The following is a 24751-nucleotide window of genomic DNA, read 5'->3' as shown; positions in this document are numbered from 1 at the left end:
TAAGGGAACACATACTGTAACTTAAAGCTCTCTCCTTTACCTCTGCACTTATATCGTTCCTGAAAGCTTCACGTAGAGAAAGAAACATGGCCATTTCTTGTTTTTTTGCAACTTTTCTGCCTAAATGCTCTCACCTGTGCTACCTCAGCTCTTTAGTAATGAACGTCGCAGGTGGGAAATTCAGCTATCCTTCTATCCCCTGCTTCATCTACATATCTGCAGCACTTCAGAGCTCCATGCCACACTGCGCTTGACATGACGTTTTGTTCTCTAGAGAATGCTAGGTGCTTGTGTAGTAATGTATTCTTAGAATTCAATCTCATGGCATTTTCCGAGCCAAGCTTCCAGCATAGAGGCATTTGTCTTGCAAATTATTTTCTTCTTATTATTATAGAACAATGTTGATAAAGCTTTAGTAGAGAAATACATTATATTTATTTGTAGAAGTCTTTCTTTTATTGAACACACTGATCAAAATGGCAGTTTGAGTTCTGGGTTTGTAGACTTCTGGCTGATGTTTCAAGGCTCATATTCATGAAAATTCTTAGTGTAAATTATGAGTTGCTCCTATTGAGAAAATTCTAAGAACATTCTTAGAAATGTGGGCTTATCCATTTGAAATTAAAGAAAAGATCCTAGTAAAGATAAAAGTTATTCATAAAGCATCTTAACCCTTAAAGGAGCTCTTAAGGTCAAAAAGTGTTAGGAGAAGTGAGGAGGACTTTTAAGAGGTTTAAGATTTTCTTTATCAGAGGAGAAAATGACCAAAAGATGAAGAGTGAAGAATACAATATTTAAAATTGATACTGAGTTAATAAGATGATAGGGAATATTTTAGTGACCAATCATATTAGAGAAAATATCTCTGACACAGCGTAGAAATGTCATAGCGCAAATTATATAATATCTGCTGCTGTGGCATTTAGAGATACGCTAACATCTCAGAAAAAGAGCTGAAATGCCATTGTGGCAGAAATTATATAATATTTGTCTCTATGACATTTCTGGGCTGTGTCAGAGATGTTTACATTTACATTACATTTATTACATTAGTTATATACATTATCGCATCTCTAATTTTTTCAGACACGAACGTAATCCCTACATTGTATAGTCTCAAATATCTTAACATAGAGACAAAGCGAAGGCTTATAATAGACCAGACATTAAAAGCGGTCCTATTTTAACCAATCACAGTCTTCAAAAGAATGAGGCTAGCAACAGGTTAAGCCCCACCTCCTAGTAATTGGTTAAGCCCCGCCTCCTATCTAAGATAAAAGTTGTTGTATTTTCCTTGTTTCGACTTGCACTGAGATTGGTCCTGAATTCCTAGTTAGAAATTTTTATCTAAATTAGGAGTTCTCTCAGATCATTCTTGGAGTCTTTATGAATACGGGCCCTGATGTTTTGACTGGGAACAGTGGTATTGTTTATACAACTGTTGTGTTTGTTTGTTGGTATTTCTATGTTTTGTCTGGATCTGCTAGATAAATGGGGGAAGGTTATGAAGTTGCCAAATACATTACATTACATTACATAATCAGTTACTGCATTTTTAAGACTTCATTAAAACTAAAAATAAGACTGAAGTGAATATATTTTCATTTTGTAGTGTGGCCTCACCTTGACTTCGCCATTACTAAATGAGACAAGTTTATTTAAAGCAGGAAGAATCAAGGCATGCATCTCTTCTTCTTTAAACATTTTGTCTTAAATTTTTTTTAAATAATCCACAATGTCGGTTTGCTAATCATACAAGAGAGGAAATAAAACAAAATCTCAATTTTTTAACACAATATCTGCAGCCATGTCACTAGTCTCTGGCCCAGTGATTTAATGAACACTTCTGTGGTGTTCAAGTCAAAATGGCCCACTTTATATTTTTAATAAAAGTGTTTTACGTTTGTTGTAAATTATCCACACGTGCAGATGCATTTTTGAGAGCTGTATTTCATAACCAGTGACAGCAGTAATCATCTGTTTCTCGTGCTTCTGTCATTGGTCATTATCAGTTCAAAATAATAAGCATTCATTGAAACATTGTTCTATTCTACTATATATTTTTCTAGATTTATTCCACCAAGGTTTTTATTAATTGTTTTTATCACAAAAAACAAAATAACACTTTCACTGTTCAATGTGATCTAGTAATTACAAACATTAACCATGAATCTATTGCTAACTATTGTTTCGGATTGATAAAAAAGACTTTTGTGTAAAGGACCTTTATGTATTTTTTTTTTCTGTAGTGATTTAAAAGCCCAGTAATGCCCAGGGTCAATGTGACAATAGCAGTACCAAAAGCTCCAAAGAATTAACATGAGACAAGGGTTAAATTAATGGGAATTGGAATCCACAATAGATGATTTGCATCTGTGCATCTTCTGATCATTTTAAGAAAAATATAGCCAGTGAACTATAGTGAACACTATACTATTGTCTCTGCTACAGTTTTTTCTAAGTATTCAGTTCTTCCACTGAAATACATCGTTTGGTCTGCATCTGGACTTCTGTTCACTAGTCAACAAACTTTTGGTGTGATCGATTTGAACTCATCTGCCCTTTCACAAGGTAATGGCTCAAGTGATTGATGTGCAAGAGAAGAATAGACAGAATTGTAGACACAGCATTCAGAGAGTAAAGGGCTACGAGCCCCATGATCCTTTTCCCAATCTGCACTTCGAAAACATCGAGAGTCTTGAGGTGTGAAAAGTGACCAAGTGGGACAACAAAAGTTGTTGAACTTGGTGTTTCATAATTCTCTCGACTGCTTGGGTGATGATTGGGAGACATTTTCCATCTTCAGAGTCAAATGAAATGAGTCAATTTATTATAACATTGACTGGAAGAGAAATAACATGATAAAACTTATGACTCACAATAAATATGGATGTTGTACCATGGTGGAAAAAAATATATTTATATCCTATGGATTGGCTCTGTATTAAATATTATAGGGTAAAGCTGGCTTTAAATCGTTATTTATCAACAAGTCAACAAGTGACAGTAAAATAGACACATCATCTTTTTAAATCCTACAGGAACCTATCCAGTACTCAGTAGTTACAGACTGTCTTTTGCAAAATTTGTATATCTGTTGATGTCTTATGTTGCAAACTAATTATGATATGAATGAAAAAATGCATTTTCACCAGGGGTTTTGGAAAAAAAAACTACTGTTCAGTTTACACCATGCACCGGGCTACATTAAGGGCTTGTAAAACACAGTGCTGTTGAATTGCTTTTGATTGTTTAGAAGGTGTCGTGCAGTCGTCATACTTTTGCCGAAGTCAGGGCTGAAAGACTTTATCCATCAGACTTAGCGAGTCACATGACCACATCACATGTCAAGGATCACTTTCACCTTTTTCATTCTCCTCCTCATTAGCACCAGTATTTCTCCATGCGTGTTCTATTCTGGATGTTTTTGCCTTGTTTCCACTGTTCAGGTTTATAGTTCTTGTTTTCTTGGTCACGGGTTGTTTGTTTTGTACTTTTCACAAGAAATAATCTGCATAGCCTTCGCCTCCGGCTACAGTTACAACAGTAGTCCGGCAGTAAGGTTTCTATTAATACGCTCGTTCTACATAATAACACACAGGGACATGCCACTGAAACTGTAAAAAAAAACCTTCGTATAATGGTGTTTTGAGAGGAAGGATCTTTGGAAGGAGTCTCCAGTTTCAGTGCCTTGTAACAGTTTGGAGTAAGGCTAAAACTTTTTTATTTTTACCTTATAGGTCTCATAATAGTGAGAAAACACAGGTTGCAGTTATAGAAACAGCATTTATAGCTGGAGGAAAGTTAGTAACAACAGGAACTTGTTTCATGGATGAAACAGTATATTAAAGTGAATCAACTATAAACTGATTAAAATTATTTTTTTTTATTATTTAAGAAATAAGTGAAATGTTATTGTGAGCAATTTGCTGTGAATTTGGGACGTACTGTTAAAAGAAAATAATCTTCAAACCTTTAGGGTCACAAAGCCATTCTTCCTATAACAGTGTTCCTCGGCGTGTTTTATTCCTCACATACAAAGACTGACATCCAAACAGGGAAGTAAAGCCTTGCAGACCACACATTTGAAAGTGAAGACGTGAGTTCTCCCTTTGGATCTTGAGAAATCGTGATCCAGAGAGAACAGGTTATCACAGATGTTACATCAGAGCCCCTTCCAGCAAAGGTCAATCATAATCCTGACTAAAACCAGCAGTCTACTGTTCATTGTAATTTCACTCCTTCTGCTCCGTGACAAACATACCTCCTCCGCTTCCCTCAGGCTCCCAACAACACTGATAACCATCACGTTCTTCTGTAGGTTCATCTAATACTGTCTGGAAAACAAAATTCAGCTCTTTGGAATTTAGACATTATGTACTGAACAGTTTGTTTTAAATGTGCATGCTGATTTGCTGGTTTTTGTTTTTTTTTGAAGAACAAACATTTTGTTGTTCTTTCAGCTTGTGCAGAACCTCAAGAGGCTGATGAGACCATATGCTGTGGAGTTTAAGAGTCCTCTGGAACTCTCTGCACAAGGTGAGTACACTCATCTCCATCATACATTCACATAATCATGTACGAAAAAAACCCAAAAGAAAACATGATGTGGTGCTCAGTCATGTCTCCTGTTTAACAGGTTTCCAATATCTCTACTCAATCACGTTGTGGAGCAGTAAATAATGCTCATCCATCACACACTGCCAGGCAGACAGAAAAACAGACAAGCAGATTCACACACTTGAATCATACGTGCGTTTACGGCAGGCGGTCAGCACACGTTGATTAGAACTCACGGTTATCATTTTGTCCATGACTATCGATTGGTTGTTAATTACATTCCAATTAAACTTTCATTATCTTCCCCTATAGACTTAGACTACCCTACTGGACCCACGAGAGCTCCCTGTTCATCGTCTGATTAACTGTTCTTCTTCATTCCCTCATTTGCTTAGTCTCTATTTTACTGAATCTCCTATGGTTTCATGCACAGCTTGATCTGATGTCCTACTTCTGTAAATCATTAGCTGGGTTTTAAATGAGGTTGTATTTCAACTCTACATTTTAATGGCATGAACCAACTACACAACATTTTTACATTGCAGATCTTTTTTCGTGTTCCTGGCAAGTGATATTGTTCTTCCTCCCTCTGCTGTAGGGAAGGAGATGATCGAGATGTACTTTGACTTCCGTCTGTTCCGGCTGTGGAAAAGCCGGCAGCACTCCAAACTCCTCGACTACGATGACCTCTTGTGACATCTTGTCCTTTCTCTTTAGAGCGCCCGAGAAAGGCGCGTAGCTCCATTTAGGGCCCTATCGTGGCTGTGTTCCCCTCTAGAGCCTCAGTGTAAACGCTCTGAAGCTGGAGGAAGGTGATGAGGAAGCATGAAGATGGCTGTTGGAATCGTTCGCGCCGACATGCGGACGAAGGCAGGAGATTCAGCCATTGCTGGTGTCATTTGATGTCCAGACCTTTTGAACTCATGCCTAGGAATGAGAAATATAATGGATAATGCTGATGGATGGTAGGTTCATCTAGAACTTAATGATCTGTTTGAACGGAAATGGATTTTCTTATGGGACATCCCAGGAAAGGAAACTAACATAGCCACATTTGTTGTTGAGTAGCTGTGTTGTAATGAACCAACAGGGACCATTTTTGGTCTTTGCGATTCAGTCTTCTTTAGCAACTTAGAAAATACTTCTATGTTCTTTATCAGGTAGAGACAGTAAAATGCTTTACTAATCTCACAGGACTCTGTATAGTACTGTAGTCAACAAATTCATCATACTATTCCTTACTTATTCAGAGCATTGATATTTTTTGACATACGACCTGATTTTTTTTCTGGAGGAGAACTCAGGTTTTATAAAGTAACCTCCCTGACCTTCTTCCATAGTCAATAAGAGAACAGGCTGGTAGACAACAATGATTCATAATTACTAACAGGAGTAATGGGAGTTGTGGAAAACGAGAGGTCAGACAACATATAATGTAGAATTTCTTTTGAGTCAGTGTGTGTGTGCGCACTAGATTTTCATAGAGTTAGAAATTAGATTTTTAATGCTTGAGTAATGCTTGCGTAAAATTTTTGGGTATTGCTATGTATTTCAGGGCAGATGCTAGATTTAAAACCGCCGTCTCCGTCAGATGTAGGTATGTGCCAGTGACAGAGCAGCATTTGGTTCAACACGGCATCACACTTACAAATTTAATACAAATCAGATAAATTTAGAAATTTATAACAGGATTAGGTTCACATGCTGAAAAAAGTTCCGATATTGTTTTTCAAAATTAATTAAAAAATTAGCTATATTTTGTTTTTTAACTTATATCGAAGGTTTCTTTCATTGTAGTAACGTTAATATTTTTTATAGTAATATCAGATTAAATCCTTGAATTGCGGAGAATTTGGTCCACTGAACGAATGAAAAATTGAGCTTAATTTAGAAACCTGAAAATTTGGTAAGTTTTCAATAAATAAAAACCCTATTAAAAGTTAAACAGTTAAAATGCTGCCAAATACAATAGTGTGGTGATATTGTGCGAAGTATGTGATAAAAAGCTAGGTCATTTAAATGAAAAGCATATTTCATAGAGTAGATGATAATATTAGTTAAATCTGTTTCATGTTTATTATTGAGGTGTACTGATAACCTGAAGTTCATCCTGAGTGATATTGTTGTAAAACCTCTCGTACATACACGTGTGTGCATTCCTACATGTTCAGATGTCTACTGCTGCTTTGTTAATGTAGACCTTTATCTCTATAACATTAGAGGGAAGTACCAGAGCTAATGCTTCTTTATAACATAAGGCTAAAAGCCGCTGTTCTTCGCAATACTTCTTTTATGATCATAATCATTAACAAACAAATGCTGCTGTGAGAGATTTTAGATCATGATTTTAAATTAAACTTTTAATCTTGCCATAAAAGATTTGGAGGTTTGTCTGTACGCAAATGAGCCTAAAAATAAGTAATAAGGTAAATAATACAATACAGTCAGTGCAGTTATAGGAAAAAGAGCTATTCTTACTACACCAAAGTTGATTGTTTTATTAATCTTATACCACTGCATATTAATCCTGCTGTAGTATAATATTAATTTGATTGGTCTTATACCATAGCATTGTTGTAGGATTTATCTGTTTATAGTTAATAGTTTATACTCTTAACTGTTAATTCCTTTAATTTTGTTTTAAGTTCCTGTTATGTCTATGTTTCTTTCTCTCTTTAAGTTTATATAAGATCCTTCCTGAAGGTTTCTGTGTCTAAAAGTTTAGTCACAGATTTTTCTCTGACTGTTACAACACACAGACACTGGAGACTCCTTCCGTTAATGTTAAACACAAAACAATTCATTTTTAATCAGGCCCTCTAGGATTTCACGTTCTTGCGATCGCAGAAATCAACCCAAAAGCAGTGTCTGGGGCAGTCTGTAACTGTAAATTTTTCACAGATTTGAGTTGAGACATTTCATTTGACGTCATCACCGAGTATTCAGTCAAAGCCCTCATTTGAAAGAAGCTCAAAAGGAGAATCCCGTGCTTGCAATTTCACCAGCTCAAGTAGTTTTCTTAAGAAAAAGAAATCATAAAAATCTGCAAGTTGCTTTGCAAATTTTGGTGAAAAACTAATGAGGTAAAAAGAGGTGGAATTGTTCTAGATTTAAAAGTGCCATCCCCGTTCGGTTAGACACAGCACCACACTTCCAAATTTAAAACAAATCGGATGATAAATATCTGTAACTTTAAACTACATACATAATCAACAAACATTGAATCACATTTGCTTTTAAAATTATAATAGGGTTAGATTAAACCCACTAAAAAAAAATTCCAACCTTTTTATCAAAATGCAAAATAAAACAATTTTTTTCACATTATTTTATTTGATTTTTTGCAAAGAAACACAGCAAAATCAAATGTTTTTGGTTGCAACCCAACTCATTTTTCCAGGAGGGAAATTCCCAGAGGGACTGATTACATTTAGGTAGATCGTTAGCTAGAGCAAGTTCATTAATAGAAACATTGTTTGTATTTAAACTTTCTGACGAATCAAATTTGAGATTTCAACAATGCCGTGGTATAAGCTTTAAAAATGACCACCTGTGTATTTGCTGATCAATTTTCTTGATCAATTCTGTAATAAGTGGAGAATGTTTAATCTTCCAGCTCCTGTCTCAGACATTTAATTTTTTCCAGCACTGTGCTGTTTGATTTTCTTCTGCCGTTTGGTTGCATTTATTATATATCCATGTATGTACGAGCCAAGGATATATAGGTCAACAAGAACAATAGCGCTGACCTTAATGAGCTCATCAGAGGCCTGGGCTCGGAGCCAGTCACAAAGGCGAGAACCATAAGGACACAGCAAGTGATGTAGAACCATCTGGGTGTTGGGCGCTAATCTCTTGGACAGGACACCATGTGACTGTGACTTCCACACATGCCTCACCTAAAGCTGGAGCGTGATATTCCAATGAGATTGTGAGATTTCGCAGATCGCTAAATGTCTGGAAGTTTGTTCTGAGTCATGAATTACATCGCCCCCGTCGGCTACGAGACTGAACTCTGAGCTCAGAGGAAGTTTTAAACCTGCATGTCTCTCAATAGACATCTTTGAATTCATGGCTTTATTTGGTAGCAATAGACATTGTGACATCAACTGTAGAATATTTGTATGTGAAATGTGTTTTCATGTGTATCTCAGACTATCGTTTATCAGTCACTGACATCGGCGTCGCAATAGAGTGTGTGAGAAACATGTTTAGGATCAGACTCAGGACTAAAATGCATAACAGATAACAGATAGTGTATAAGTGTAATTATAGATGTATTGTATTAATAGTGTAACGTTACACTAAGGACACTATTTATTGTTTAGAGAAGTCCTTTGTGAGTGTTATTGTGAGATTTAACTTTAGAAGGTATTATAAACTGACTTTACTAATATGTTATTGATACCTAGTGCTAACAGGGTAGTGTTCATAGGGCTACAGAACACCTGCAGAAGCCTTTCAGGACAAATAATATTAACCTACAGAAAATGTTTGTAAAGTATTATTTCCTCAATTGAAAAGAAATGACAAAATCCAGCCACGTAACCTAGAATTGTTGTTGACATAAGATTATGGTTTGACATTTTAGGACTGATGTATATTAAATGGTCTCACTATACAATAAAAGTCATGAACTAATACCTGAATTAATACTTAAATATATAAATATGAACTAATCATGAGTTAAGTTTTAATTAATGAAGAGACTAACTCCTACCCTAACACTTTAGCCCCTAACTCAATACTAACACCAAAACCCTACCCTATTCTCTAATGTTACCCTAACTACTAAACCCAAACCTAATTCCAACCCTAACCCTCTTACTCAAAGCCCTAACCCCAAGCCTTAACCCCAACCCCAAGTCTATTACCACAAACATAACTTTAACCCATAACCCTAATGCATAACCCTAACCCCTGAGCACAAACCTAAATCTCTTACTCCTACCCCAAACTCCAACCCTTAACCCAACCCCTAAATACAAACCTAACCTCCAACCCTTAACCCAACTCCTGAATACAAACCTAACTCTATCACCACAAACCTAACTTAGGTTAGGTACCCCTACCCCAAACTCCAACCCTTAACCCAACCCCTGAATACAAACCTAACTGTATCACCACAAACCTAACTTCAACCCGTAACCCCAACCCCAACCCATAACCATTGAGCACAAACCTAAAGCTCTTACCTCTACCACAAACTCCAGCCCTTAACCCCGACCCCTAAACACAAACCCAAACCTCATATCCCAACCACAAACTGCAACCCTTAACCCTAACCCTAGCCCCACCCTAACTAAATTAAATATGATCTAAGACTAAACCAACAGAAAATAATCAGAACACTGATTTAAATTAACATTTAAATTGTCTTTAAAGTCCTGTGTTAGATTATGTATATGAATAAATGTGTGTAGAGCTCTGGATGAGGATCAGTGTGACGTTAACGTGTACACTAACATCAACTAACAAAGTTATACATTCTTTTACGCTTGAATTCTCAAGACTCATATTGTGAGTTAAGTTAATTCATCATTAGTTTATGAATAGTACATGCCTTAATTCATCATTAGTTAATAGTTAAGTTAGTATTAATTCAGCTATCAGTGCAGGATTAATCGTGTGCTACTAATGTAAAGTGTTACCTTAAATATTAAAGACAATTTGTAGTTTTTTGCTCTTCTGGTATGATAAGTCCCATAATGGTGATGATATTATCTGTCTAACGCAATGCTCTAATTTAGCAAATATTAGCGTCAGCGCTAATATACATTACTTACCCTGGTTTTGCCATTGAGTATTCATAAAGATCCGTTAAGATTCATAAAATACACACATCTGTCATTGTGTTTCATGGAATCGTTATAGTACACATCAGCTTGAACTTTTACGATGTAGTTAACGATGTGACTCAACAGGTTTTCAGGTCAATGTCAAAACCAAGTGCCTAGTACTTTCCAGCTGAACCTTTATTAGCATCAATGTCACGTCACCATTATGTGTCTGTGTCACGACATCCTGACAGCTCAAAAGAAAACTTCACCTTGAACCACAGTAAAAATACTGTATCTTCATAATTGTCTATTTTAAATAGAGAATTATCTCAAGCATAAGGGTTAGATTCTGTTCTTACTACATTCAGTGTCACAATCACAGTGAGAAGTCCAGTGAAGCAGAAACAAATGTTGTGCTATGATGCGTTATGTCATCGACCAGGCGTAGCTAGCTAGAGTTTTAAGATGACTAGCACTTTTTTAGATGTTAGATCCAGAATTCAAACTGAACTGCTTGAGAAGATTGTACACACGAGGAAGTGAGAGAGCTGGACAGACTAACAGACTAAAGCTCTTCTTCATCACACTTTATATGTCAAATTGAAGCTAGGGCTAAATCCAAATCTAAAAATCATGGTCTATCGGCATTGTGGGTAAACCAGTAGCTGAGTGAAAATGGACCAACATGTTAATGAAAAAACACAAAAAAATCAACACAACTGAACCACTCATGATGACATATGGATTGTTTATTCAGTATAGATATTTTCTTTCAAGTCAGACCAAAAAGTTGATCGGTCTCTTCAGGATTCTGTGAAAATCAAGCTAACACATTGAGAAGTTCTCACTCTGATTTTCCATAAATTTGAGCCAGGATGCATTTAGCGATGTCATCAAAATGCACATTTAGCTAGAAATTCATTGCATATGTGTTTTCACCAGAAGAAGTTTAAGAAAGAATCCCATCCTTGCAATTTCACTAAGTAGTTTTCAGCATGAACTTTGGAAAAAACAAAACAAAACAAAAAAAAAAACAACAGAAAAATAATTTTTGGCTGATACTCAGAATTGATGATGAATTGATCACAGAATTGATGATGAACTGTTGAAATGAAATAACCCTTTATAAATATTTCTATAGGTTTACTGTATCCCACGGGTTATTGAGGTGTCAGAAATCTCTATGAACACTACTCACTTTACAAAATAAAGCGTTACTCATATAGCATAAGGTTTGATGTCAAGGATGAGTGCGTACTGATTTTAAGGGGTCTGCATTTATATTCGATGAAACGGAATAAAATGTGCACGGCAAAAAGTTCACGATAATGTTCAATGTCAGGAAAGAAATCACACTGGGGTCCTTTTGACCATCTGATTGCTTCTTGGAAAAGTGGACTGCAGAAATTCAAATCAAATCATTTCTCATCAGCGCCTTGAATAATCGAATCGCAAATGAAACCTTCTGAAGCAGGCCCGAAGACTAAGGTCCTTTTGGTTGTCCTGTTGCCATAACGTTCTTTTCTAAAATGACTCCAGGGATATTGATTGGATTAAATTCCTGACTGATTGGCAGTATCGTGAATGCGCTGCATGGTGTCGGCTCACAGGAATGAAAAGCCAGGAGTCGAGGACACTTAGAATCGTCCGACGTTGAACTTAACGACTCCTCTGGTAATTTTGATACAATGAGCTAACTCATGGTTTATATCTTTATTAGTCCAATATATTTATTTATTTCAGAAATTCTATTAGAAATCTACAGATTTACTGTAACGCTGTACTTACACAGTTGTATGGTTTTACCTTGTCCTGTAGCAGTACAGCACTGAGCATTAAAGATGTTTCTAAAATGGATTTTTCAATAAAAATCTAGGTTGAAGTCTATATCTGTCTTATTTTCATTTTTTGACCTTGGATATATTCTGTTGGAGTACACCTCAGAATAAACACGGGTTTATTAGATTCATAAATAACATACACTTACAGCTTAATGGAGGATTCGGATGCTAAAGGTGAGCTGCTAGCTGTGGAATCGGTGATAATAATGAGGTGATAAATAGAAATAGCATGTTCCTCCAGGGTGTGTATAATTCATCTCACTCATCTGTATTCCCTCTTTATCTGTAATAACATGTCAGTGATCGTTATTGAGCACACAACAACCTTTTCCAGGACTGAGGAAATAAATCGGAGAGTATGTGCAATCCACTGGGCATAGACGATCCATATGAACTCTTAGCTAGTAGGTTGGATGCAGTGTCTGATTAATCCGTGGATAGTACATCCAATCAAACTGGTGTGTGAATGTATGATTCCTTTTATTTTATTATTCATGTTTTATATGAGCAATTTAATTATGTCTGGAGACTTCAGTCATATCTCATGCTGGAAATAGAAAAGAAGGGCAGCTGAGTGGCACGTGTTTGAAAATTATTATGATGTTCCACTAATCATTGTTTATTTTAGTAACAAGTCGAGGTCAGATAACAAACCAGTAACAAGCATAAATCATAACTACTGTAGACCTGGGAAAGAAAACAGTGAAGAAGAAACGGCTTGGAAACATACACCACAACGAACTTCACAATGAATTAAAAGAATGTGAAGGTATATAAAGACAAACCGATGATGTGATGAACACAGAGCACACACTTCAGGTATAAAGACAAACTGATGATGGGATGAACACAGAGCACACACACTTCAGGTATAAAGACAAACCGATGATGGGATGAACACAGAGCACACACACTTCAGGTATAAAGACAAACTGATGATGGGATGAACACAGAGCACACACACTTCAGGTATAAAGACAAACTGATGATGGGATGAACACCGAGCACACACACTTCAGGTATAAAGACAAACCGATGATGGGATGAACACAGAGCACACACACTTCAGGTATAAAGACAAACCGATGATGGGATGAACACAGAGCACACACACTTCAGGTATAAAGACAAACTGATGATGGGATGAACACCGAGCACACACACTTCAGGTATAAAGACAAACTGATGATGGGATGAACACAGAGCACACACACTTCAGGTATAAAGACAAACCGATGATGGGATGAACACAGAGCACACACACTTCAGGTATAAAGACAAACTGAAGATGGGATGAACACAGAGCACACACACTTCAGGTATAAAGACAAACTGATGATGGGATGAACACAGAGCACACACACTTCAGGTATAAAGACAAACTGATGATGGGATGAACACAGAGCACACACACTTCAGGTATAAAGACAAACTGATGATGGGATGAACACCGAGCACACACACTTCAGGTATAAAGACAAACCGATGATGGGATGAACACAGAGCACACACACTTCAGGTATAAAGACAAACTGATGATGGGATGAACACAGAGCACACACACTTCATTTAATTTGTGGCATGCTTTTTCTTATTTATTTGTTAATAAACTCAAGGCATTATGCTGTATGTGTTAGAGACTGGCGCAGTGAGGAAAAAACATGAGGCAGAGATGGAGGTAGCAGAGATGAGGATGTTGAGGTTCTCTTTAGGAGTGACAAGGATGGATAGGATTAGGAACGAGCACATCAGAGGGACAGCTCAGGTTGTCTGTTTTGTTTGCTTTAAGGACAGAGAGGATAGATTGAGATGGTTTGGACATGTACAGAGGAGGGAGACGGTTATCTTGGTAGAAGGATGTTGGAGATGGAGCTGCCAGGTAAGAGGTCAGGAGGAAGGCCAAAGAGGAGATTATATGGATGTGTTGAAAGAGGACATGAAGGTAATTGGTGTGAGAGTAGAGGATGCTGAGGATAGGAGTTAGGTGGAAACAAATGATTCACTGTTAAGCCCCCTAACGGGAAAAGCCGAATGTAAAAGGAGAATAAACTCAAGGCAATAACGACAGTCTTTAAAAGCAGTTGAAAGTATAAAAAAATAAAAATATAAATGAAATACTTGGATCAAAGTTTTTTTAAGACATTATTATGGTTTTATCATAATATCAACATATTGATCAGATCACAATCGGCTTTTTTGCCAAGTGTGCACATTTTGAACACATTTTGAAATGAATACACATTCATTTTTGAATTTGTTGTGGTTACAGGAGCTCTAGTACACATAGTGCATACATTAAAACACACACACACACACACACACACACACACACACACACACACACACACACACACACACACACAAACACACACACAAAGAAAAATACGTTGACTAAAAAAGTAAAAAGATAAAAATATAAATAATATACAGAGATATGTGATTATCATATATAGTATTTAGTATTTTTTATTATAGACACACATTCATACACACGTAAAATATAAAACGTGTATCTCCTCAGAGCAGAGTAATGGAGTGGAACCTTGGGAAATCTTTCAATTTATTATCTGTTCATATTTTATACCCCATGTGTAAGTGTTTTTTAAAGTGTTATTTCCTTTATCCCAATTGCACCTTTAAAAAAATCTTCTAGAAAAGATGCACCATGCTTCTTTTAGGAGGACAATGCATACATAATTTAGTAATCTTTTTCTTTGTCTTTTTGTTCTACCTCTCAGTTCTCACAGCGACTCCAGCCTGCAGTAACAAGGGCCAGAGAACTGAATCTCTTGGCATATTCGTAAAGTTTGCACATTTAATTGGTGTTGGTGATATAAAACAGCTGCCCCTTGGGTTTTCTTGCTTCATTAAAAATAATGACTCAGAGATGTTCATCAGTGTAATGTTCTGTTGTGTAATCGGAATACCGCAGGACGTGTGTAAGCAAGCACGTGCTCTGTGTCAGCAAAAAGTCAGACTCCTGCAGTGCGTGTGTGCGTGTGTGCGTGTGTGTGTGTGTGCGTGTGTGTGTGTGTGTGTGTGTGTGTGTGTGTGTGTGTGTGTGTGTGTGTGTGTGTGTGTGTGTGAGAGAGAAGGTGAGTGGCACTGGAACATTGCACATACAAACAATTTTCTGCTGACTCAAACAAAACCTGTATTCTCTGGGACTACATAATTTGATTTATAGTCCTCGATTTTCACACACACACACACACACACACACACACACACACACACACACACACACACACACACACACACACACACACACACACACACACACAGACACATTTATCTTTCTGAGGATCTTCCACTGGCATCATTATTAATGCAGCCAATCATTATCTATTATCTATTATCTATTTTGTGCCTTAACATAAATCCCAGTTAACCCAGGTCCAATTATTATTATTATTATTATTATTATTATTATTATTATTATTATTATTAGTAGTAGTAGTAGTAGTAGTAGTAGTAGTAGTAGTGCTTGGATTATTATCAATTATTACATATTTACATATTTACATTTATTTATTTATTTATTTATTTATTTATTTATTTATTTATTTATTTATTTATTTATTTGTATGTTTGTTTGTTTGTTTGTTTGTTATTTAATTTTTTATAAGCTCTTCTTCTTCATCTTCTTCTTTTTTCTTTTCTTATGTGTGTGTGTAGAAACAGCTAATCACATGCAAACTTCCTTCACGTGTTGGTGTTTTAATCACCATTAGATTTTAATCAGCTGCTTGAAAAGCTTTATGATGCACAAACTCCCTATGAGTTCAAAAAGTTTTACATCTGTTTCAAATAACATTTTGTACATCTGCTTGTAGCACATTTAGCTTGCATCTGGCTTAAATCTTCTCGCAACATATTCAAGCTCCCATAGGTCATTAACCCATAGAGGAAGATATAAATGTAGTGGAGAAAGCTGGTTTCTGTAATATGTAATATCAGACCTTATTTCTTTCAATGAAAAATAAAAAATAATTTTAATATGTATGTAAACAAATTGGTAAATAAATAACATTGGCATTGAACCAGCCAACCATTTTTTACCCTCCACTTTTTCCAGCCAAACTTTAATAACTTCGAAAGTGATTTTCTGAACTTGTTTAATTTAGTGATGATATCTTGCTCTGAAAAGCTCACTGTGTTAACTGGTGCATGTAGTGCGAGGGCGAGTAGGGACTGCAGATTACAACCTGCGATCTAAAGCTTGTGGCATTTAAGTGTACAATAAGTGTACAATAAGTGTCACACACTCCATAGCTCGTGGGAGGAAAGTATGAGGAAAGTCTCCATTTAAGCCTAGCTATTGTGTCTTTTTTTTTTTTTTTTTAAGAGAATGCCTTAGCACTCCGTCCAGGGTGTACCCTGCCTCGATGCCCGATGATGCCTGAGATAGGCACAGGCTCCCCGTGACCCGAGAAGTTCAGATAAGCGGTAGAAAATGAATGAATGAATGAATGAGTGAATGCCTTAGTGATAGTGTCTTATTTTTCCATGATTGGGTTGCCAATTGTTTCACACTGACATACAGAAAATTCATTAAAAATAAAGTCAGCTTTAAAAAAAAGAGAAAGAGTCCATAAATAAAGATTGATTTGTTTTAGACAGCTTTAAAGAAAAATGTACTTTCCATGAGAAAGAAATTCTCAAATTATAGAAATTTGTAAGTAATTCATTAATCCAAACAAAAATGTAGTCAATTAGATCATACCATTGGCATGGCAGCTTGCTAACCACATTTTGTATATTTGCTAATTCTATGCTAAATATTCAAATTTCTCATTTTTTCACTGAGAGCAAAAACATCTGCCACTGCTTTCACTGAGAGCAAAAACATCATGTGAAATGAGAAATTTCACTACAAGATTTCTAGTGGTTAGACTTCGGCGCTCTCGCCGCGGTGGCCGAGCCTGGTTCCCAGCCAGGCAACCGACCCTGGACAATGGGGGTCCATAAGTCACAGAAAAGGAATCCGGTGTAAAAACGTAAGATGGCTAAAGGGTTAAAATAACTAAACGGGATCCTAATCATGAAACCACATCTCTTTGAACTGTAGTGACTTTTGACTTGATAAATGCAGTGTTTAAAGCTGTGTTTGCTAAATTAAGCTTCTCACCACACTCTAGATGTTTGCTGCATATCAGCAAGCTGGGAAAGTGTGAACTGCTGGACGGCAAAGCTTTCAACATTTGCCTGCCCACGTCTCCCGCTCAGGGCGGGTGTGAAGAGGTTAATTGGATTAAAGCGTATGGATCTGTTCAATCTGCTAAATTGAGAGAAAGTAAAAGAGCATGTGGGAGGAGAAGAGAGAGTGATGGGTTTTCACAGCAAAGTACCGCTTTCTCAAGTCTAATGGTCTAATACAGGACCACATCTTCACAGTGGGGCTGATTAAAATGAAGTTTCAAGCTATATACAATACGACCGGCACAGGGAACTTACTCCCACTAAGACACACAGAGAGAGAGAGAGAGAGAGAGAGAGAGAGAGAGAGAGAGAGAGAGAGAGAGAGAGAGATAACCTGCCCACTGACATTTTCTATTTCTTCACACTTTATTAGCTCTAATTGGTTTCGGCATCACTGTGTCCAATGTGATTAGAGGGAAGGTGACAGGAGGGCTCATCAGAGAAGTGGGGATGTGAGATATGTTTCCTTGATACATCCATCAATATTATAAGGGACAGGGGTGCGTGTCCACTCGTTTCATGTGAATTACAACCCTAATGATGAAGGGAAGTAATTATATCTATCTATCTATCTATCTATCTATCTATCTATCTATCTATCTGTCTGTCTGTCTGTCTGTCTGTCTGTCTGTCTGTCTGTCTGTCTATTTATCTAAAAGAATATATCTATCTGTCTGTCTGTGTCTATCTATCTATCTATCTATCTATCTATCTATCTATCTATCTATCTATCTATCTATCTATCTATCTATCTATCTATCTATCTATCTATGCTAACTTGCCATTATGCTAGAGACCACTATTCATTTAGCCAATGAATACATGGGACTGGGCAACACTGAATATTGCTAGTAAGCTAAATAAGATATTTGTCATCCCATGCTGATGTTTTAGGTATGCAGGTTTTATTCAGGTTTTTAATTCTGAAATATTGAAGCATGTAATTCTATTAGTGTAACATGTTAAGCATGCGTACGTGCTGTCAGTAGAGTTATGAGGAAGGTAAGAACATAGTCTTGTGTGGTGTGTTCATTCAGGATTTCTTCCTTATAGATGCAGCTTCAGACTAGCTCATGTTCAGTCTAGTTTTCTCAGTGCTGCCATGTCTGTAGCTGGAGAAATTCACTGGAGTTGCAATCTGTGATCTTCTTTCCTGATTATGTAATTATCACCTGTAGAGTCCTGTGCCTTAAACCAGCAGTTAAATCACTCAGACTGATACTAACGGCCACTTGTCTGAGTCGCTCTTATGATGGCGCCGCGTGATCGCTCAGCCTGCGTTTCGTCCCTGCTGTGTCTTCTGATGTTGATTTTGGGCTGAACTCAGTACATCCTTCCGTCAAGTGCAGTACTTTTACACGCTCTTTTGTTCTCTTGTAACTGCCTTGAGTTATTTATCTTTGTCAATGAAACAATAAAAGATTGTTAAAAATCAGATATTCCCTCCAGTGCTGAGTATATCTTATAGCTTTGCGTAATGAGGTAATCATGGGTCTGAATAACCAACCCGCTGGGAGCAAAGCAGTTTATTAGGCATATTGAATTCACTGACACATCCAGCACAGTGAGAGGTTGAATATGATTGCTGTAATCTTAATGTAATCAGAGGACTGTTTGCTCAAGTTATGCATGGACAGCATCCATATAGAAGTGTTTGTTAGAGTTACGCATAGTTGGCATTGGTCATGAGAAGCGTTTATTGACCCTTTGCGTAGACAGTGTTTGAATCTCCCAAAAAGTGTTTGCTTGAATATTCTGAAAAATGTTTGTCTAATGAGAAGTGTTTGTGTCTTCTGAAAAGTGTTTGTTTGGGTCTCATGAGAAGTGTTCGAGGCTCCTGGAAAGTGTTTGTTTGAGTCTTCTGAAAAGTGTTTGTTTGGGTCTCCTGAGAAGTGTTTGTGTCTAATGAGAAGTGTTTGTATCTTCTGAGGGCCTTTTTACACCTGGTCACTTCATGTGTTTTCTCTGATCCGATTGATTTGTTAAAACTGTTCCATTTACATCAGGCCACATAAATGCGTCTCGGTGAATCGGATATCAATCCGATCTTTTTATTCCCGCCCAATATGCAAATATATTTTACCTCATTTCCGGGGTAATTGAAATGGAACACACTTTGGTGTATGCGGTTGCTACAGTACAAAAAACGGCATCTACTGTTTGCTGCATTTTCGCTGGCGGCAGCAGAGCATTTTAAGACCCAACGAGACACCTGGGTGAAAGACTGGAGCCAGCGCTGGTGGGTGTTTGTTTCTTGCGTGATGCATGACTTCTTTTAGGGAGGAGTATATCGCTGACTTATGTGGCTTGAACAACCACATTCATTTACACCTGTCCAGTTTTATCTGAAATGCGTCCCAGACCACCTCCTGAAGTGGTTTGAATGATCGGATTTACTGTATATCTGTCTCGAAACCGTTTCGGAGGGCATTTACACCTGGTGTTTTTATGATCGGAGAATCACAGACAACACATGAAGTGACCAGGTGTAAAAACCTCCTTAAAAGTGTTTGTTTGGGTCTCCTGAGAAGTGTTTGAGTCTAATGAGAAGTGTTTGTGTCTTGTGAAAAGTGTTTGTATGAGTCTCATGAGAAGTGTTTGAGGCTCCTGAAAAGTGTTTGAGTCCAATAAGAAGTGTTTGTTTGTTTGTGTCTTCTGAAAAGTGTTTGTTTGGGTCTCATGAGAAATGTTTGTTTAAGTCTGTTTGTTTGTATACAGTAAGTGTTTCAGTCTCACCAAAAGGGTTTAAGTCTCATGAGCCTCAAATGAGCACTTCCCATAGGATTACATGTAAAATGCCAAGTGTGCCAAGCACCCTAATAATTCAGAAACCTTGCTGTGTCTTAACAGGTCATCTAAGGTGCTTATTAATAAATAGGAGTAAAGAGCAGGAGCTTTTTTCAGCTTTGATTTTTGACCGGGTTTGGGCATGTTGTTATATAAGTGATTTTATATAAAATATTATGGCAGTCCCACAGCATGTGGCCTCCTGAACCTGTTAAACCCAAGAGAAGCTGTGCAAGGAGGCATGCCATCGCTGCTAAATCGGGTTTGTTCATCTTTGACGTCTACCTCACAGAGAGTGACAGACAGCCGCTCAGGAACAGGGGCGCAATGTTGGTGCTTCAGGGTTCATTCTCAGCAGGCAGTGTTCTGCTCTTCAGCCTGTCTATGAGGACTTGGTGACATCAAGCCTCTGTGACAGAACACAAATGAGTCCTGAGAGGGTTTATTTGTGCTAAACTAAACTCCTCACACAGAGTCTCTGCCTTGACAATGATGAAGCAGGGACTGTGTGTGCTGTAGTTTGACTCAATTATACAGGAACATTGCTTTTGTTCTGCTGGAATAAATGGCTAAATTCACCACGAATTCTGGTCACGTAGACCTGTAGGACATCTGATTTCATGTTCTGTGGAGCAAGAAATCAATACATTTCCATGGTCAGTACTTTACAAAATGAGTTTCTTGTGATTAGTGTTGTTGGATAGATGACACGAGTAGGATATAGGCGTTAAGAACGTTGCACAGTGCTCCTCCATGCATTTTGTCCAGGTTTCTCACACACTGGTGCAAGTGGAGGAATAAGTTCATTCCTGTTGATATTGATTCATGCTGATGCCACTTCATATGCCGTGACAAGTCCATCAGCACTTTTCTGTACCCACTGTTTCTCTGTGTTTATTCAACTTGCTATTTTATATGTGCACGATGGTATCTTTCTTTAACTACACACAGAAAAATCTGAACTGGCATCTTTTAAGGAAAAATACGTAAATTGTTCAAGAGGGTTTTTTTTGCAGAACCATCCACACCCCCAACAAAGGCCCAATAGTATATACAGTAGTATAGTATATTTACTGTATTTAGTGAAGTACAATACACATGATACAATCTTGAAAAATCATTGATTTATTTTTAGCCTTCAGCTACTGTAATGCCTTCAACTAAGCAATCTGCACAATCAAGAACAAATTCCATGAAAGAAGTGTAAATTTTGTGTGGTTTAAATGGAATAGCTGGCTAAAAGAAAGCATGGCTCTTCCGGGTTACTTTGTTTAATATTCAGTAGAGACACGACATGAATACAGATTAGAAACACTTAACAAATAACTAGCGGGAACTATATTCTTCATTGTTCTTCCCTTGCAGATCCTCTTCCTGTTAGTGTGTTCTGTGTAAAAGTTTTATGCCTGCAGTATGTTTAGACTCCGTGCTATAAGACTCATAATATAAACACTGAGTGTTTGATGAGGAGTAGAATTTCTATCCCTTCTGATTTAAGTTCCTTTATTAGTTATCACTGATAAGTTATGTATGCTTACTTTTTGTAGTTGATTTTTATTTGTATTTGTCTGAATGCTAATTTCAGCCAATTAGTGGGCTGAGAACTGATGACTTCTCTCAGGCTGATAAAAGCTGCTTAGAGACTCAAAGCTCAGTACTAATCTGCATAAAAGCTCTGTCTTTTTCTGCTAAAAATGCCCTTTGTGATGGACCTCCTCATTTCATTTTAGAGAATTTGCCCGCATTTGCATAAAGCTGTTCAAATCAGTCTTTAAAACAGGTCTCTGTGGGTTTTAATGTCAAAACCATCCGAGTACCAACATCCAATACCAAGCAGCATTTAATCTATTCCGGTTGATGCCAAGCTCCAGTTCATGACCCCACATGACCTATGCAAAGATTTGCAATCGTGTCACAAGCTTAATTAAAGAGAAGCATGATGAAATATTTATTAACATGGCAAGCTACCAGATTATAAGCAACTGCTTTGGCTTGCATTGATCTTGCATATACTATAAGAAAAGATTCTGACCTGTTTTTCTGTTAAGGTCGCATCGTTGTGTTTATAGAAATCTGGAAGCTTGGTCCTGGGGCACAAACCCATGACCTTCTGATCAGTAGTCCAACACCTTAACCACTGGGCTACCACATCCCACTGCTAACTTGTATTCTGTTTCTTCACTTTTCCTTTTAGGTGACAGTTTTTCATCAACAATACACTCCAGAATTTTCTACAATTATCCCTCTTCACCACATTTGTAGGTGTATTTGTAGGGTTTATACAGTTCTCATCACCAAAGACAAGAACTTTAACAGATCCAAACTTGTCTATCATCAAATTACAGCTTCTCCTTGGCAGATCCCCAGATGGACCTTAGCCAACTGTGGGATATAATCTCTTTAACAGGTCCTGGGTCTTCACACAGGTTCTTCACCCAATATATCTCTAGCAGGAGGCATTATTGTAAGATGCCCTAGCCACCTCAACTTGCACCATTTACATTTACAGCATTTAGCAGACACCCTTATACAGAGTGACTTGCAACTGAGGGTTTAGGGCCTTGCTCAGGGGCCCAGCAGTGGCAGCTTGGTGGACCTGGGTTTCAAACCCATGACCTTCCGATTAGTAGCCCAACAATTAACCACTGAGCTACCACATCCCACCACTTTGGTGACCAGCAACCCTATGTTTTATTTTTGAGGTTTTTGCCCAGCCGGATTGCCTGTGGACACTAACACCATGTCTGCCCACAGGGTTTATATTTGCTAATCCTCCTCCAGGCAAAATACACTAGTTGTTTTTTTAATGTTCTGTGGGGTCACTGATTGTCTGACCTCTGTCACCCTTCTGGGAGTATTAAGCTCCTGGTGACATGTTGGTCATTGAATTGGTCATGTTACCACTTTTGACTGTTGCAACGATCTCTGAACAGATGATATGTGTTGGTTTTAAATGTGATGCTGGGAGAATTAACAAACCTTGGGGCAGTGGTGGGTTGTTGTTCAGAAGGTTGTCGTTCAAGCTGTCACTATTGGCACCCATGCACTCTGACCCCAACATTAAAAGCTAGGATATGTATGGAAAGATGTAATGAATATGTGACATTAATAATAAAGGATTCTATATGAAAAAAAGTTCTCTTCTTTGTCAGTTTTTCTTTCAGCAGTTTGTTTTTGCCATTGTTTTTTTTTCTATTTAACAAGCTGTCCCATCAGTTGGCTCAGACCAGGGAGGGTAAATGAAATGAAAAATTCATAAAAACCCTAGTCGTGTTGCTCGCCTTTGGTCTGATGAGCTACATATTTTACATAAATGCATTTTACTGGTTGCTGCAGAGACTCTGCTATAGAAACCTCAATGATTTATCTGCACAAATCTACAGCTGTTTTCTTTACAGCATTTCTTCTAGTAATCAATCTGTTCTGCTGTAGCCTTGATGACCCCTTTATTATATCATGTTCACACACTCATAAACAGATGTTTGGTGATTCACTATTCTTATAACTGCTCTTCACCTCCCTCTTGTTACCGTTTGAAATGAAACGCTTGTAGTACACTGATATCAACGACGATCACAATGTACACTGAAGCTTGTCACTATCCACTCACACACACACACAAATACATTTATTTCTAAGCCTGTTTACATCTCCAGCTTTCTCTTGTCACTCCTTCATCACATGAGCAGAAAGTATATTCTACTTTACCGGCTCTATGCAGCATCTCAAATTTACTCTCATTCCCTTTTCGATCTCGATCTTCTCAAACCTCCCTCCTTCCTTCCTGGCTGTACCACTTTCATCATGTCTTTGTAGCAAAAACAACCTTCATATATTTTTTTCATTATGTACTCCACAATTTTCTGCAGAGGGAACAAGATTAAAGTGCTTTCAAATCGTGCACAGTGTGTACACTGTCTAGATTTCATTTCATACTACAGTATGCTACCTTGTGTGTTAACTTGTACAATATGACCTTTAAACTATAGTATAAGTAAGTAAGCAGGACAAAAAATCAGTGCAGAAATCTTTGATGAAAATGATGACACTGAAACTGCTGTTAGGTGTATTTTTTACATCACTTTTGTCACTTTTCATAAATGGTAAACGTTGCCTGTTAAAGTTACCCTATAATGTTTGAACTCATTAGTCTCACCAGTTACTTGTTACCTCTCTAAGCTTGTCAGTTTAAACTCCAGGAATCTGGAGCATTGTTCAAATCTTAGCAAGTCTTTAGTGTGATCTCTATGTAGAGATGAAAAAAAGACAGAAAAAGGAGTGTAAGAGTATTGATGATATTGTTGATCTGTTTACGCAAAATGATTCAATCACTCTGATCTGAATTTTCAACCTAGATTTTGTCATACGTCAATTTGAACAAGAACCTCAATCTGACAGTTATATTCCATTTTACATATCTGCATGTATGCTTACATCTAATGTAAATTAAACACTTGGCTGAGTCTGTAATCCATCCAGCTGATAGTTAAAGGTCTAGCAATGACCTGAGATTTAAACTAGTATGTTGAGCAATAACTTAAGATCCCAAAGAACCTTAGCCACTGACATACTTTCATGGCT

The 24751-nt window shown here is 37.3% G+C and overlaps 1 protein-coding gene across 3 annotated transcripts in view; it reads left to right on the top strand.

The window, feature by feature from the left end:
* nsmfb (NMDA receptor synaptonuclear signaling and neuronal migration factor b) overlaps nt 1–12217 on the top strand; it is a 51831-nt gene extending 39614 nt beyond the window's left edge. For all 3 annotated transcript variants that reach the window (XM_027162707.2, XM_027162708.2, XM_027162705.2), the window contains 2 exons: nt 4464–4539; nt 5159–12217. In XM_027162707.2, coding sequence (XP_027018508.1) covers nt 4464–4539; nt 5159–5256 — 174 coding nt within the window. In that variant the 3' untranslated portion in view covers nt 5257–12217. The remainder of the gene's footprint in view (nt 1–4463; nt 4540–5158) is intronic.
* Nucleotides 12218–24751: the final 12534 nt, after the last annotated feature.

The sequence above is a fragment of the Tachysurus fulvidraco genome, chromosome 9, assembly GCF_022655615.1.
Source record: "Tachysurus fulvidraco isolate hzauxx_2018 chromosome 9, HZAU_PFXX_2.0, whole genome shotgun sequence".
NCBI classification, from domain to species: Eukaryota; Metazoa; Chordata; class Actinopteri; order Siluriformes; family Bagridae; genus Tachysurus; species Tachysurus fulvidraco.
This window is presented reverse-complemented; position numbering and strand designations above follow the sequence as displayed.